The following is a 16,715-nucleotide window of genomic DNA, read 5'->3' on the forward strand; positions in this document are numbered from 1 at the left end:
AGCCCTCGTTTTTTCTCAAAACGGTGACATTTCATTTCTCTTGGAAGCTGACGTAAAGATCATGAGCACCATACAGTTTGTCCTCAGTGATACTCTCTTTAGGTCTGGTTGGTAGCTGGAGCTTTATTCATTCAGTTTTCATTTATCGACGCCCTGTCGTGGGCCAAGAAGTAGGAATTTCATTAAATTTTGAAAGGGTTCTTGCTTTCAGAGAACCCATAGACCTGTGGTGCGGAGGGCGTGTCTTCATTCATGACCTGGGTTCATCCTGCCTCAGGTACAGGTAAACTGAGGCAGGAAGCATGGAAGAGGACGGTGGCCGCCAAAAAGCAGTGCCGTTGCTGTTAGTAAATCATAATCAAGTAGATTTCCTCTTCTCTGTTTTTGGTAAGATTTGATTACACCTTATGGGCTGTGGTATCACTTCAAAAACTAGTAGATGTTTCATGGAAACAAACCAACCAGATTTGGTTTTCACATTTCATTTCTGCTGTCAGTTTTGCTTTGTCAGGTTTAGAAGAATTTGGTGGGCAAATATCATGGAGTTCCAGACACTGGCTCTACAGGCTGGCGGAATAATGCTTGTCTAGTGGATCCTGGTTGGTTTTTTTTTTTTAAGATAATTTCTTTAAAATATCACGGACGGACGTCCCCTTACCGTGGCACTCTTGGGAACACAGGAAATTCAGAACTGGCATGCCAGTGTTCTTACCAGAGTTACATAAATACAGCTAATATACGTATGGTGCTAACAAGGTTGATTCACTGTGTGGTGTTTGAAGCTGGCAAGCGACCTCCTTCCCGGCGACTACATTCCTGCTCTTATGAATGTCTCCATTGCTCTGCTCAGTGGAGCAGGAAGTGGGGAGGACTTTCCCCAGGAGCCTTCACTGTTTTTCCGATGCACGCTCCAATTCTGTGGGGCGCTGTGTTAGGCGTGTCTTCTGTTCCTTCCTGGAGTAGCGAGCCGGCCAGAAGTTGCTAAAACTGCCTTGAGCTGGGTGTCTGTGGACCTCGCTTCCTGGAATCTCTCGAGTCTGTTGGTGAAACCGAGCTAGTTTGGAACTACGAGTTCTTTCACACATGGCCCCGGCTTTCCTTCCCGCCGTGTTCCAGGCTGCTCCCTTCGTTCCCAGGCCTTCCTTTGGTCACTAGAGAGGTGCTCCCTGTCTCACCAGCCGGCTCGCTCCCTGCTCGAGTTCTGTTTCTGTATTAACCTGCCGGAGGATGACGGGCTGTCGGTTTGTAGGATTCTGGACGCCGTGGTCGCTCTCACGGAAACCTAGTCACCGTCTGCAGCAGTACCTTTCTTTTTGGCCACTTTTGTGCAGGATGCAGCGTTAGGCTTGGCATCTGGCCTGCCGACCCTGCTGCTGGCTTGGTGTGCCTGTGTCCCCGGAGCGGAGGCGCCGGCCCCCTCAGTCATCAGAGAGACCCCCGATCAATGCTGTGGGCGTTGGGGGAGTTTGCTTTCGGGGTCTGGCTGAAGGGAATTCTTGTGTGCCCTGAGGTTGTTTGATTTGATCCATTAGATCTCCCTGAATCTCTGAGAACAGGACTGGGAACAGTCCTCTGAGAACAGGAAAAGGGTTAGTAGGTCAGAGTATTCCTGCAGGTTTGATAGCATCTTTCTAAGAATAATTTTTTAGCTAAATAGTAAGCAGTTAGTTTTTGTTATATAGATCTGCCTGTGAATAGCTTCAGTCTTTTTTTCAGTCAATTTTAGGAAAACCATCCTTTGAGAGTGATGTAGCAGATGACTTTGAAATGATCACCGAGGGGCACCTAGGTGGCTCAGTTGGTTGAGCATCCAACTTTGGCTTAGGTCATAATCTTGTGGTTCATTGAGTTCTAGGCCTGCACTGGGCTCACTGCTTTCAGCTTGGAGCCTGCTTCAGATTCTGTGTCTCCCTCTCCCTCTGCCCCTCTCCCTCCCCGCCCCCTCCCAGAAATAAACGTTAGAAAAATGACTGCCAAGAATGTGAATTTTGGGGCATTCTTTGGCAGGGCGATTAAAGGGGTATTTCCGTAAAGATGACGTGGCGGTACATGATGTCAGTTAGATGACCAGGGCCTGTTTTATTCTTGGGCGCATCTCTGGGCTTGAATGCTCTGCCTTCAGAAATAGGTAGACCTTGTAAAGCGCAGGGTCTTCTAGTGGGTTCCTTGAAATTTTAAAAATAAGAGGACATTAGTTCCTAGAGATGAGTGAGAGGGCCTAGGTTAGAATCCAGGAAGCGTTGGATTAGATGCGCAGAGGAGGAACGTGTCTTCATACGTTCCTGAACAGGTGTTTCGGGAGGCCCCGTTAGGTTCCAGGCGTCATCCTAAGCCTCCCGCTTAGGACCACAGCAGTGACAGAGTCCCTGTCTTCAGGGAGCTTCCTCTCTCGTGGGAGAAAGCTGGCGAGTCAGCAGATGGAAGTGCCCGGAAATACACGTTAGCGTTATGAAGAAAAAGGAAGCGGGAGGCTTCCGGCAGCGTGCTGCTGGGATTGGGCAGTAGTGAGGGAAAGTTGGTGGTGCTAAATGTACAGCCGCTGAAGCTCTTGTCGACCTTTGCTTTGTTCCTGTTGTCGCCGGGGACCCCGACAGTGGAGACGTTGGCCACAGGCCCCACCCAGCCGGTAGCGGAAGAAGCTGTGTGTCCAAGACCGCTTCTCTTCCTCTCTTCTAGGTGCCGTGCTACGTTTTTGATGGAGAGTTCAAGAAGCACGATTTAAATCCACTGATCAAGATTAGCGGAGGTTACTTGGTGGATGACTCTGACCCGGACACTTCTCTGTTCATCAACGTTTGTAGAGACATAGGTAGGTTTGGGGGGGTTGGTGGTGAAGGATTTCTCAGAACGCTTCGGTATCTTTGCGCTTCTGCCGTTCTTCCTAGTTGGAATATCGGTGTCACTGAGTAGGCCCCCTGAGGAACCTACCGGAAAGATGTTGTGCGTAACCTCACCCCCGGGCTCCCAGTCGGTTCTGATTCCGTTGCAGATCTTGTCCAGACTGTTGGTCCATCCCAGTGTGTTCTCTCTGCCAGACGTGTTGGTTCCAGGATTCTCCCATAGCTGACTTCCAGGGAGATGGTGGGGAGGGCGGATAGGGTGGGTGTGCCGGGCGCCCCGAGATCTGCTGGAGCAGGATGAGTCAGCCCTCCTGGGAGGGCTGTGGGGAGGAGGGTCTCTAGCCAGCTGTGTGTACCCCAGTCTGTCGGCTTTGTGTTGCAGGCTGGGCAAAAGGGACAGACGGACAGCCAAGTGACCTGGGGAACTTGGTCGTGACGCGTATCTTAGCCCAAGCCGGCTTCTTGCCCGGCTTTCTCTACAGGTGCCAGAAGCAGTGTGAGAAGCGTGGGTGTCTTTGCTCAGTTAACTGAAGGCTGTAAATGGCCTTTATCTAAATGGGGCCCTGAGAACTGTTACTAATAAACCTTTGTTCTGTCAGCAATTTCTAAACTCCAGCTCTGTGCGTTCTTCAGGGGCGAGGAGGTGTTAGTCCCGAAGGCCGAGACTTGTCTTCCTGCTGTGCCAGCAGTAGTTGTGCACCCGTAAATCTTGCTGGTAATTAGCTAATCAAATTAAGATCGTTTTTAGTGTTTTCTTTAAGTTCCTGTTTTTCACATAGTACGTGGGACTTTGGCCTTAGGAAAGCTCGGGACAAAATTTTTAGTTGTTTTGAATTTTCGAAAAATGTTTTAAGTTTGAGAGAGAGAGAGAGAGAGAGAGAGAGCGAGCGAGCACGTGTGTGTCTGGTGGAGGGGCAGAGAGAGGAGGAGAGAGAGAACCCCAGGCAGGCTCCGCACTGTCAGCACGGAGCCCGGTGTGGGACCCGATCCCACAAACTGAGATCCTGACTTGAGTTGAAACCAAGAGTCTTCCGCTTAACTCGACTGAGCCACCACTCAGGTGCCCCTACGTTCGGAAAAAAATTTAAAAATAAACTCCGAACATGAGGGTGTGGCTGGGTGGTCGGTACGTGAGTTTACAGTTATTCTTTGAATTGTACAAATACGTTATATACCATTTTGATTTTTTTTTAAGTTTATTTTGAAAGAGAGAGAGGGAGGGGGAGGAGGAGCAGAGAGAGAGGGAGAGAGAGAGAATTCAGCGCTGTCAGCACAGAGCCGATGTGAGGGATCGAACTCACAAACCACGAGATCACGACCGGAGCCGAAATTAAAGAGTTGGACGCTTAACCGGCTGATCCTCCCAGGTGCCCCCCCATTTTGATTATTTTCAAACAGTTTTAAAAAGTGAGTATACCACATACGTGGTTCACTAGAAGTGACTAGTGATAATTTTAGATTTTTTTATGTCAGGCTCTTTTATATCATTCTTTTGTTCTCTGAAGACAGCTTTTAATGTTCTTTTGGAAAAAGCCAGATAGAGTCTTTGTCTTAAATGGGTCTGTAACTCAAATTTGATTATAAAGCTGACGAGCCTTGCAGATTATTGAATTCTGAAATAATATGCCATCTTAGTTTAGAAAACATTTAGATTCCTGGTCTTTTTATCATTTTGAGGATTCTCTGAATTCGGTAGAGATATTCTTATGAAAGGTTTTTTTTTTTTTTTTTTTTTTTTTTTTTTTGTTAAAGTTGGCTCTCCACTGGCCGTGGAGCCCAGCGTGGGTCTTGAACTCATGACCCTGAGATGAAGATCTGAGCTGAGATCAAGAGTCGGACACTTACTGACTGAGCCACCCAGGTGCCCCAAAAGTTTGTTTTTCTTTTTGATTCCTGGCAGTTTGAATTGGCCTTCAGTGACTTTGACTCACAGTAGTTTTTTGAATTTAAAATTTAAAAATGAAAAAACAATTGATTTGCCGGTTATTGTCCAGACGCCCTCCATCCCCAGGAAGTTGCCCTGGGCCCCACGCCTTGTTTGACAGTGACCCTGAAAAGCTCATGAGCAACCGTGGCTTTGCTGCTGTGTGCCTGCCTGTGCACACTCAGGGTACCTGTGTCCCGTCTTGCCTTCAGTAGACCAGCGGGTCTGCTGATGCGGGGCGGGCAGGGAGCCCGCCACACCACGGGGACTTGACGTGGACTAAAACCGTCCCCTCGCGAGGTTTCACGGTACAGCCTGACGACGCGCTTACCTTTTCCTCAGCCGCCGCCACCTCCCGTCACGCTGGAGAAGAAGGGGCAAGGGCCCCCCTCTGGTTGATCAGGCTTTAGTTAAAGACCAGGCTGGGCCTTATTTACTCCTTCACGGGGGAAATTTGAACCCCTGTCCCGTGCTGGGCACTGAGTCCCAGCCTTGGATGGAGCTTATGGTCAGGGGCATGTGTGAGGTAAGCGTGTAAACCCGATGCCGTGTGAGATGCCCGTGGCGGTGAAGGAAAAGCTGTAGGATGGGAAAGGGTGGCGGCAGTAGCCGCTGAAGTCTGGGCGGTGTTCTAGGTACATCAGGGCGTTTTTTAATCCTCCCCGGACCTGTGGGAGATGCCCCAGCAGTTGGACAGTTGTGTGACGAGAGCAAAGTTACAGAGACGGCAAGTGGTGGATCTAGGAGTTGAACCAGAACTGTCTGTAGGTTCTTCCCACCAGTGTCCTCATCTTCCCACTGATCCTTGGGGTGTCTGCATTTTCTGCATTGTTCGTAGCTTGGAGGAGGGGATGACGCTGCAGTCGGTGTGTCTTTAGGAAAGGGTGGGGGGGGGGTGGTCCTTAAGTACAGATGACACAATAGTCCCCGTTCCTCGGGCACCTCTTCCTTGCCAGGTGCAGCGCGAGCGCCTTCCCTGCACGTCCCGGCAGCCATGCCGGGCAGGCGATGCTGTTCTCACTCCACGTGTCCAGAGTGGTCAGTGGCACGCCCACGGTCTCTGGATGGGGTTCGGTCCTAGCTCTTTTTTGTTTCCAGACCTCTACTACTTTATGTTACTTTGGGGACTTTCAAAAATTTGATAATTTTTTTTTTAAAGGGACCCTGTGCCTAAGGTTAAGCGTGGTCATCAGTCCTGACGCACAGCCTGATTCAGCGTCACGTGTGATGTTTTACAGACTCCCTACGGGACTCGAGTCCACAGTTGCGTGGCTGTCCCCGTGGCACTGCTGCCTGCCTGGTGAGGGGGGACCGGGCGTTTGATGTCGGCCAGCCCAAGGAGGGCCTGAAGCTCGTGAGCAAGGACAGGTGAGTGTGCTCTCGGTGCTCGTAACCCCCGCAGGTCCCTGCGAGATTGCTACTTCGTGTGTGCTCGTAGAGCCGTTGGTCATGGCTGTGCATCACGCAGGCTGGTCTGCTTGCCGGTTTTCTGGTCATTTGTCTCTGGGGTCGTCCAAAACGTGTATCACGATGCGGCACACATCCATACGTGTATTCAGTTCACGAAATAACCCCTACCTTAACGCGTGTTCTGATGTTCCGGTATTCTCCATGTCACATCACTCGTGACGTTGCTTTTGCGCCCACAGTCCTCTGTTCCCCAGAGGGGAGGTTTGCTGGTGTCCTTGTGGGGTGCGGAGCTTGCTTCCTGACCGGGGTGCGGCGAGCACCCTAGTTCCCGTGGGGGGTGGTTTGTTTCTCGCAAGAAGCCGTGCTTTCTGCACGTGGGCTTCTACTGCCCTCGTAGCCTTGAATTAGCAGAGAGAGGCTTTTCTCCAGTGTGTCCCGCATGACCACGGCTTAGATCATGTCTTGGCTTCCAGGGGCCTTTGGTAGATGGCTCCTCGTGGCTGTTCTAGCATGGAACTGATGGTGCGTCAGGGCGGGCGCTTCTGTCCACAGAAAATGTCGGAGCATCACCTAAGTTTAAGAACATTTGGGAGGTTTCTGTACATGTGTCTGTGTTAGTTTGCCAGGGCTGCCACGACAGCGTGCCGTGGGCTGGCTTCAGCCACAGAAACCAGTTTCCTTTCAGTTCTGGAGGCTGGGAGATCCAAGGTGCAGGGAGGCCGGGTTTCTTCTGAGACCTTTCTCCTTGACTCGTAGACGGCCGCCTTCTCCCTGTGTCCTCACCTGGTTGTTTCCTCTTTGTGTCCGTGTTCCGGTCTCTCCTTCTGATACTGACACCAGTCGTGTCTGATTAGCTCCTCACATCCCCCCTGTGGCCTCGTTGTAACTTACTCACCCTGTCTTCAAATACAGTCACATGCCAAGGCACTGGGGGATTAGGGCTTCAGCATATGAATTTTAGAGGGACACAGTTCAGCCCGTCCCGTTGTCCTAAGTGACAGGTGGGTGACTCCTCATGCAGGAGAGGGGACTTTGTAAAATGTGGGCATTGAATGAAAGCTGAAGCTTTTCAGAGAAGAGGAAGGTCATCTGTTTTCGGGTGTTCTGTGACCGTCAGCCCTGGAGCCGCGGGCACATCCCGCGGGGAGGCCAGCACACAGACCGGTGGCCCAGGCTCACCTGGCCACGGGAGGGCAGGACAGCTGCGGCACTTGGCCGTCTTCAGGTTAGAGGAGAAGAGACCTTGGCCTGCACTGACAAGCTGCTGTGTCGAGAAGTGGTCGTGCAGCCTCGTGGACAGAGATGCACTCGGCCGCTCGGCTGTGTTTGTTTTGTTTTCTCAGATCGTTTATAGTCTCATCTTGTTTGTCTTACTCAATTGGCTTTTCTTAGTATTTAAATTTACACGTCAGTCATTTTATTTATTTTTAAAAAGAGAACAGTATTCACTGAAGTTTACTTAAGTAAAACAGTTTTTTAGAATGGAGATTGGAGTTATTTTGCGCTGTGGTTTCCTTTATATTTCAGTGTTTCTTCTGTTCCCCCCTCCCCCAAAGGAGCGTGCCGAATACTCAGGGAAGCAGATTAATGTGAATCTAATTCATACTTTCACAACCCTCTTTTCCAAACGTGTGTCGTCCAGGCTTGTCCTGAGTTACATGAAAGAAGAGGCCGGGGAGCTAGACTTCTGTGATGGTCACAGCCCGGCGGTGACGATCACGTTTGTCTGCCCGTCGGAGCGCAGAGAGGTGAGTGGCTTGCCTCGGAGGGCTTCCTGGCAGCGCGTGTCAGTGGGGACCAGCCAAGCAAGCACATCTCGGGGCGGGCCAGGGCGGCAGGTCCGGGGGCAGGAGATGGCCGGCAGGGAAAAGATGCATCAGTGGAATATCCGGGAAGACACGGCTGTGGGGACAGACTCTCGTCTGCATGTGTGAGGGTCTCAGGGGGACAATGGCTTGGTGTTCGCTTTTTCTCGACAGCCTGGAGGGGCCTGTGCGTATGTCGACGTAGGATGGCGTGTTGATGTAGGGAGGCGTCTTGTTCTAGTTTGTGTGAGATGATTTTAAGCGGTTCGTGGAGAGATTTCTTAAGTTTATATAGCAGCGCTGATTGGAACGAGTATTTGAAAGGCCACATGTATAGTCTCAAACCTGTGACTCCCTGGCTATTATTTGTTAGGCTGAGACAAGGTGAAAGTAGCTAATTGGTTTGTAGAAACAGTCAAGGCATGAGAACAGATGCTCTGCAGACGTGGCGGAGGCTGTGCAGGCCAGAGGCTGGAGTTGCGGGGCTAAGGAGGTAGGAGACTCGTGGCCAGAAGGAAGGTTCTTATTCCTAGGGCCTCGCAGCGAAGCCTTCCGTCCCCTCCTCCCCCACTCTCACGCGGCCGATGACCCCGTCATCCGGTCCTCAATTCTGGCACACTCGTAAACTCCTTGAGGGTAGGGCCCACGTCTGCTTGTCCTTGGGCCCGTGCCCGGTGGCGTTGCACGCGTCCGTTGCCGTTCAAGTGTCCTAGCAGGTGCGGGGTGCTGATGGAGGGAGATAGCCCCCGGGGAGGAAGGGTAGGGCTTTCCTCTCATTTATTTCTGTCTCCTCATAATAGAATGAAGGGGGAGGAGCTGAATTCTTTCGCGAGGGAACCATGCTCCCCCCTCCCCACAAACGAACGAGGAATTTGGTCTGGTTTTGGGCTGGCAGCCGGCCCGTTTTGTGTGTGTGGGATTTGGAGACAAAAGTGGAGTCCGGGCCAGCTTTCCATTTTGTGTCCCCAGACTTCCAGGGCCACGTGGTGTCAGCTTGGGAGAGCCCTGCCTGGCCGGCAGCGGACCTTGGTGCTGGAGGCGAACGCTGGGGAATAGTGTGTGCGCTTTCCACTGGTGCCTGCGGGTGTGAAGTGGAGTCTAAGCTGGCAGGGGTCTTCGTGTTTCCCCTTCCTGCTGGGGCTTTCAGTGAGAAACGGTTCCCTCCACCATAGCGAAGGGAATCGGGAGTGTCCCTCCTTTCTTCTCCGTGGATACGGATCCGTGCCTCCATGGATACGAGGCACTCCGTGGCCTTCGGAAAGGAGGCCAGTTTGTTATTAGTGGAGGGAGAGTCCGTTCCCAGCTGCACCGTTCACCACACAGAACCGGGTGACATTTGACACCTTTACTCTTGAAGGTCTCTTTAAGTGTTTACGCAGGCTCACGGAATGTACCTAGGAGCTGGACTTTTAGTAAATGTTCATCCTGTCATATGGATCTTTAAAAAAAAAAAAAAAGCTTTACTGAGTTTGCTTAGCATAAAATTAACCTGTTTCAAGGACAGCGTAACGGCTATTAGCACATTAACAGAATTGTGCAGTCTCTGGCACAGTGGGACGTGAGGACATCTCCGTCATCCCAGAAGAAAGCCTGGGCCTGGTGGGTGTTCAGTCCCCATTCCTCCCCCAGCCCTGGCAGCTGCTAGTCGACTTTCTGCCTCCGTGATTGGCCCTTTCTGCGCCTGTCCGATGCGCGAGCCTTGCACGCTGGGGCCTTCTGCGTCCGTCTTCGTTCACTTAGCCCTCGGCACCCCGTCACGAGTGTCCGGCTTCCCCAGGCCAGGTGGTGGGAGCCTCGATTTTGAGTTGGACGGACAGAGCTGGACTCACAGCTCTCCACGTCTGATGGAGTTGCGACCTGCGTGTGTAGCCCCAGCCCTTCGTGCGGTGCCTGGCACGTGGCAGGCGCTCGGGAAATGTTCGTGGGGTGCTGTTGCCTGGAAGGGGCGTGGCAGCCTTCCGCATCACTCCAAAGAGAGCGGCTGAGGTTACGCTTGTGAAAGCAGCTCTTGGGCTGCAAAGTGGCAGAATTCAGGCTTGTGGGGGGTGATGCCCTGGCTTCCCCCCGGGGATGGGAGCCGACTCGTGTGCAGGTGAGGTGTGCCCAAGACCACTTTGACAACCTGAGGGCAGGGGTCACGGATCGTCTGCCCAGACACGCGCATACACGGCGGTTTCCGCTCAGCTCGGGGGTTCCTCTGGCCTGCTCCTTTCAGCTCCGATCGAGAGGAGCAAACAGACCGCGTGCCTTCGCAAGTCACGGCCTCCTGTGGAGGTTGTGGCTGTCAGGCGACCTTGAGTTCGGGGCGGTCGCAGTGGCCGAACCTTGAGCGTGGCTCTGAGAGGGACAAGAATGGTCGCAGGTAGACAGTTATTACTCGCCAAGTGATCGAACTGTTCAGAAACAGTAACAGAAGAATGTAGAAACCCAACACCATAACATACCTTTGGGTTTTTGAGAAACATAGAAAGTCGACATGTAAAAACGTTAATTTTGCTCTTTTCAAACCGTTCCTGATAGGGCACCATTCCCAAGCTCACAGCAAAATCCAATTGCCGCTATGAAGTCGAGTGGGTCACTGAGTACGCATGCCACAGAGATTATCTGGAAAGCAGAACGTGTTCTCTGAGCAGCGAGCAGCACGAGGTCACCGTCGACCTCCAGCCACTCAGACAGGACAGAGGTGAGGGTGCTCTGAAGAGAAGCCGGAGGGGGACCGTGAGCCGAGCGGCCGGGGTAGCCTCCGCCGCTGGGGTGGGTGTGTGAGGAAGGGGTGAGGCCTGCCTCGGGTAGCGCCCCCGCTTTCTGGCACCTGCTCAGTAACAGCGTCTCTCCTCCTCTCGTCCCCTTTCCTTAGCTTCATCCTCCTCTTACTACGCTTCCGACGGAAAGGAATATATGTTTTACTTGAACGTCTGTGGAGAAGTTGAATTGTCTTTCTGTAGTAAGAAAGAAGCTGCCGTTTGCCAAGTGAAAAAGTCCGAATCCACTCAAGTCAAAGTAGCAGGAAAATACCAGAATCAGACCCTCCGGTGTGTAAACAGCCTTCACGTCATTTTCGAGTGCATTGTGTCTATTCTTGTGAGACCGAGCTGACTCGCCTTATCTTCTTCCTCCTTCCATTTTCTGTAAAGTACACACAGGCCCGTTAAGCCAGCGTTCCTTCCCGTTTGACTGAGGAGAGCTGCCATTTGTCAGCGATCCTGGCTTTCCAATAAGGCCGTTTCTGTTAATGCTGTTCGATTTATCGTCTGTTGTTTGTAAGGGACCACCCTGTCGGAGAGGCATTGAATTTGGTTACCGTTGCTCTGGCCTTTGCATTTTACAACGCGTGTTTCTGAGGAGTTCTGATTTTTCTCTGGCAGCTCGAGAGTCTGTAATGCCGTTAGCATTAGTAAAAGTTTGAAACCACTAAGAAAATGCATTCAGTATGATTCCCGTGGCCCTTAACTTGGTAGTTACCTTCACAAAAGCATTACGAAAATGTAGTTCTCTGCAAAGAAGTATGGTCAGGGATCCCTCAGGTAAGACTGTGCCGTGGCAGTCGCCAGACAAACCGCGTGCTCCTTGGGCCTTATTTATTTTGTACAGAATCCGAAACAAGAGTGGAAGAGTTTTCATGCTCACAGCAAAACCTTCAGTGCTTTCTTCCAGCCAGCTATTACTTTGAAGTAAGAGGACAGGCCCATACATTTGGAACTCATTTCCTTTAGATGTTTTTTTCCCAGCTGCCCGGAGAGCTGGCTGTTCTGTCAGGACTGATTTGTTGATGGTATGCTGAAGGCTTAACGTGGAAACGTGTAACAATTCAGGTTTCTTTCTTGGTTCTACCAAACCTGTGTGTGTTTCTCGCAAACCTCTAGATACTCCGATGGAGACCTCACCTTGATATATTTTGGAGGTGATGAATGCAGCTCAGGCTTCCAGCGGATGACTGTCATAAACTTTGAGTGCAATAAAACTGCAGGTGAGTGCCGGGGGCGGGGGCGGGGGGTCGTCCTTGCTCGTCGTAGTGCCTGGGACATATGTGTTCTTGGGAGCCAAATGCCGAATGGACCAGCCAGGCGTTCTCCGTCGGACGCGGCCACCGCTGGTCCCCAGACTGGGGTTTTCTGTTGTAGCGGGCAGGAGTACGCCTTCCATCCCATGCCGCCAGTGACACACACATCCTGTTTCCATTTTCCTCTGCTCTCTGTTTGTTTTGGGAATGGGCCCAGCACGGGGCTTGCTGGGGAGGCGTTTCTGTCCTGACTTCTGGCTCGCACCGAAGCGTGTGCAGGTCTGGCAGGGGTGGGTCTGCTCACCACCCTCGGGGGGTTGTCACAAAGAGCTCTTCTCTTGGGAAGTAAGATTCAAGACGACCCTTTCTGCAAATAGTGGCTCTGCGGTAGAGGCTGGACATGGGGGTGGAGAAAGGTCCCAGGGCGAGTTTAAACAGAATGTCTGGTTTTCCTGAGAGGTTAGGATGAGCTTTCTTGAAGTCACAATGGCACTGGCATTTCAAAAACTTGCGTTACTATCGGGTTTTTTTTTTTTTTTTAATTAAAAAAAATGTTATTTTCCATTTTTTAAAAATGTTTATTTTGGAGAGAGCGAGTGAGAGCAAGAGAGCGCGCCCACGCAAGTGGGTGAGGGACAGACGGGACAGAGGATCCGAAACGGACTCCGTGCTGACAGCAGCAAGCCCGATGTGGGGCTCGAACTCATGAACTGCGAGATCATGACTTGAGCTGAAGTCAGATGCTCAACCGACCGAAACACCCAGGCACCCCCCAAAATGTGCCTATTTTTGAGAGAGAGGGTGCGCACAAGGGAGGGGCAGAGAGAGAAGGGAACAGGGGATCCAAAATGGGCTCTGCACTGACAGCAGAGAGCCTGAGGTGGGGCTCGAACTCACAAACTGTGAGATCATGACACGAGCTGACGTCAGATGCTTAACTGACTGAGCCACCGAGGCACCCCTCTGCTGTCTATATCTTGGAGATCTCGGACGTGGTTTGCATCTGTAGGGAGTTGATGGGATGCCATCACCATCGAAGAGCCGTCCTATCCATTGACCTCCGGGCTGTGACTCAGGTGCACGCAGGCAGACTGAGCCCCCGCACAGAGCTCTCATTCTGGACTTGGCCTGGTTCCAGTCGGCTTACAGCCGCAGCAGCTCTCGAGGCTGTTCCACCCCCAGGGGTCTTTCTGGCTCTTTGTTCTGTTTGTTTTGTGTGTTTCTATGGCAGAGTTGTGGCCGTTGGTCACCAGGTAGGCTCCTGTGTGATTCAGCAAGGGCTCTGGGAGAGGCAGCTGTGCCCGGCGTAAATTGTGCTCCAGAAGCTCGTGTCCGCAATGGTGACGGAGGTCGGCGGGGAGACTGTGATCGGCACCAGGCTCTCGCAGGCCGCCGTGGGCGCAGCGGAGAGGGAGCCCGGGGTAGAGCAGATGGGAAGGCTTCAAGTCAAAGTACCACCCTGTCCCCTCGCCGCTAACTCTCTTGTCTTCCCGTGCCCCTCGGTCTCGCCCAAGAATCTCTTTGCTGTCCCTTTTGAGAACTTCCATATTCAAGTGGATTTGTCCAACACACGTTTCGTCCTTATCATATGTCTAGACCCCGCGAGGCCTGCGGTGCCGTGATGGCCACACATTTGCCTGGCGTTGAGGCTGGAAATGCAGCGGGAGCGAGCACGGTGCCCATGGTACAGGTCGTGTAGGCTGGACCTGGGCCGCGTGCACGCACTGTGCCCGGGACCTCGTCAGAGCGGCCTGGGGTGCGGGAAGCTGTGAGGATCAGGGCGGCTAGGGAAAGAGGAGGCACTGCCTGGTGAGCCCCACAGGGTGCGCGGGAGGAGTCAGCCGGGCGCAGCAGTAGGGTGGCCGTGGGGACCAGAGGGAGAGGGAGCAGCTCTGCCGAGGGCTGGATGTGGGCAGGTGTAAGCAGGTCAGAGCTGCCGCCTCAGAACACCGCTACAGATGACCCCAGAGAGGAGAGTGAGAAGCTCATATGTCCTGCAGAGGAGTTGGGTTTTCTCCGGAAGTCAGCGTGGAGTCCCAAGGACCGGAGGTGGGGGGTGGACGAGCCTGGTTTGGGTGTGGCCTGTGGGTACGTCTTCCGTGTGGTTTGAATGCTGCTCTCGCCAGATTCCCGACTTCCTTCCATCGTCCTCACCTCTCCCCAGATTCCGGTCTTTCTTCCGTCGTCTTTACCTCTTCCAACCTCTTAGGACCTGTCTCTGAAGTCCAGCCCTTCTTACTCTGTGTCCCAGGGCCTGGAAACACATCCTGTTTCTTCCTCCGTGTCCCCAGGCCCGCAGGCCTCCAGGGCGCCCGCCCTCCCCTGCTGGCCGACTCCAGTAGTCCCAGCCTCCCTCCGACCTTGTTCTGTTCTGGGCTTTTTATAAACGACTTGGCTGAGATCTTTATGCGCGCACTGATGTCACTTGGGCGTGCTGGGAGGATAGAGTCGTGATCTGAAAAGATCCCAGCAGGTGAGGAGGATATTGAGAAGGGCACGTAGTCTGGAGCTGCTGGGGAGGGACTCGCGCCCGAGCGCCAGTGCCCCAGTGAGTCGGGCTCGAAAAGAATCCTAGTGGCCATCTTCTCCTCTTCTGTCTTCTTCTATTTTCTTCACTTCCAAATGTGAAAGTAGAAAGAATATTGCAGTGAGAACTCATACAGTCGCCACTTTTTACTGAACAGTTGCTAATATTTTGCCAAATTTGCTTTGTGTGTTGCTGATGGATCCTAGCATGCCACCCACCGCCCTCCCTTCGCGTGACCTCAGAGCCTTCATCAGAGCTGACAGGGTCGACGGAGATGCCCTGATGCCCAAAACCCAGTGTCTTACGAGCCTGTGTTGGTTAGGCTGGTGGTGGAAAGACCAGAGGGGGAGATGCCAGATGTTTCGTGAGGGGTTTTGAGTCCGTTCTCGTGCTGGAGTTGGATTATAAAGTATTTCCGATTCCTTTCAGCTCTGTGATTCGGTACTTCAAACTTGAGAGCAAACTGTGGACTGTGTGGTGACTTCGTTATTGCTTCATTCAAATTTAAATGTAGAATTTTCAGAGAAAAATTCCTTTGTGGATTTTATTTGGATAAATGTCACATCATTTTTGCATGTGAATGGGTGTTAATTGGTTATGTCTTACAATGTGGTTTATGGTTTAACTGGGATCTCCAAGAATCGTTTATGCTCATGACACATGGGTGCATAAATTTATTCTTTTATCCTCTATGTGTGTACGCTCATACACACGCATACGCACAACCATTTGTTTTAGTAACTTACATCTCGTTTGCTGCAGTGTGCTCCTTATTATCAGTCATCTTGTCAGATAAGAACATTAAATCTTTTTTTTCGAAGGGCAATGTCTTGGAATAGCTACTCACGAATTTAACTGACTCATTACAGTAAAGGTGTATTTTCTTCCATTCAGAGCAGGTCATTGGAGGGGCTGGATGTGGGACTCTGCTCCACACGGTCGTCTTGTGTCTCCCATCCGGTCGTTGCTGTCTGTACACTTGGCCTTGAAGGACTCTGCAGAATGGGAGCAGCATTTGTTATGGGCCAGAGCTAAGTGGCATGGCCCGACCTCAGAAGCAAGGGGGGGCTGGGAAATGTAGCTCAGTTGTGCACCTGGGAGGAAAACTAAGCCAGTTTGGTGAGCAGGTGGCTTTGTCTTTGCAATAGTGTGACGTGAAATGGTGCTGCAGGCAGAGAACAACTCGGCACCGCTGGAGAAATCCACTTTGCTTTAAGCTGGGCAGTCGCAGCTTACCGTTCTTCTGAAATTCACTGAGTAATTAATAAGAATACAGGTACGATGCAGGCCGGTGGTTGTGTAAAACTGGCTCTCCCTCGTTATTAGTAAGTTTCAGAGGCAGAACCAGCTCCAGAGTAGGGATGGATCCCGGAACCATTCCTAGTATTGTTTAACGATTTGTAAACTTACCTGGTAAAAGAGAAATGTGGGAAACACGAATCTTTTCCAGACAGTGAAATACAAATCCCGTAGGAGTAAGCTGTGCGGCAGTCTTGTGGGTGGGGTGAAGAGACAAAGGAGTTTCACTGCTGGGTGGGCCGCACAATGGAGGGAGGGAGGGCACCGTGGTGCTGACTAGAGGGGGTGGGCTCCTCGTCGAAAGGGAAGCTGGGAGCGCTGCTGCTTAAAAAGAACGGCTTAAAGTGTGTACGTTTCAAAGAGAAGGAAAAAAAACCCCACAGGAGTGTGGGGAAGTATTGCCTTGTGGTTATGGTTATGAGCCTGGCTCTGGGGCCAGACTGTCTGGGTTTGAATCCTGGCTCCTCTGCTTTCTAGCTATGAAACCATAGGCAAATTATTTAGCCCCCCTTAACCTGTAGAAACGGGGCTACAACCGTACCTGTGCCACAGGGTTTCAGGATTAAACGTGCCGACGTATATAAAGGACTTAACCCGGAACTTGTTTTCTGCAGCCATCCCCCCGTAGCACTTAAATGCTCAGTGCCTGGCTCAGATTGTGCTCAGTACAGGTTAGCTGCTCCTGCTGGTATTATAATTATAATGTTTATAATAGTGAAGATTCAAGAGAAATTGCAATCAAAACATCATTTGCCTTTGGTACAAAATATTATTTCCCTTTCCTTTAGAACATTGTGCACTTCAGGGCACCCCAAACCTCAAGAAAGGCACATCATGTAGGAGGTCCAGAGGAAGATTATTAAACCATCAAGGGGTGGAAAACAGAGCTCTGTGCCAGCGGTTGACCAGC

At 51.7% G+C, this 16,715-nt stretch overlaps 1 protein-coding gene across 1 annotated transcript in view; it reads left to right on the top strand.

Annotated features, from left to right (window-relative positions):
* IGF2R (insulin like growth factor 2 receptor) overlaps positions 1–16,715 on the top strand; it is a 104,120-nt gene that overhangs the window by 34,339 nt on the left and 53,066 nt on the right. Inside the window, exons 5-10 of the mRNA XM_045500202.1 lie at positions 2,677–2,809; positions 6,003–6,132; positions 7,817–7,922; positions 10,500–10,662; positions 10,837–11,011; positions 11,843–11,946. Coding sequence (XP_045356158.1) covers positions 2,677–2,809; positions 6,003–6,132; positions 7,817–7,922; positions 10,500–10,662; positions 10,837–11,011; positions 11,843–11,946 — 811 coding nt within the window. The remainder of the gene's footprint in view (positions 1–2,676; positions 2,810–6,002; positions 6,133–7,816; positions 7,923–10,499; positions 10,663–10,836; positions 11,012–11,842; positions 11,947–16,715) is intronic.

This window comes from Leopardus geoffroyi, chromosome B2 (assembly GCF_018350155.1).
Source record: "Leopardus geoffroyi isolate Oge1 chromosome B2, O.geoffroyi_Oge1_pat1.0, whole genome shotgun sequence".
NCBI lineage: Eukaryota > Metazoa > Chordata > Mammalia > Carnivora > Felidae > Leopardus > Leopardus geoffroyi.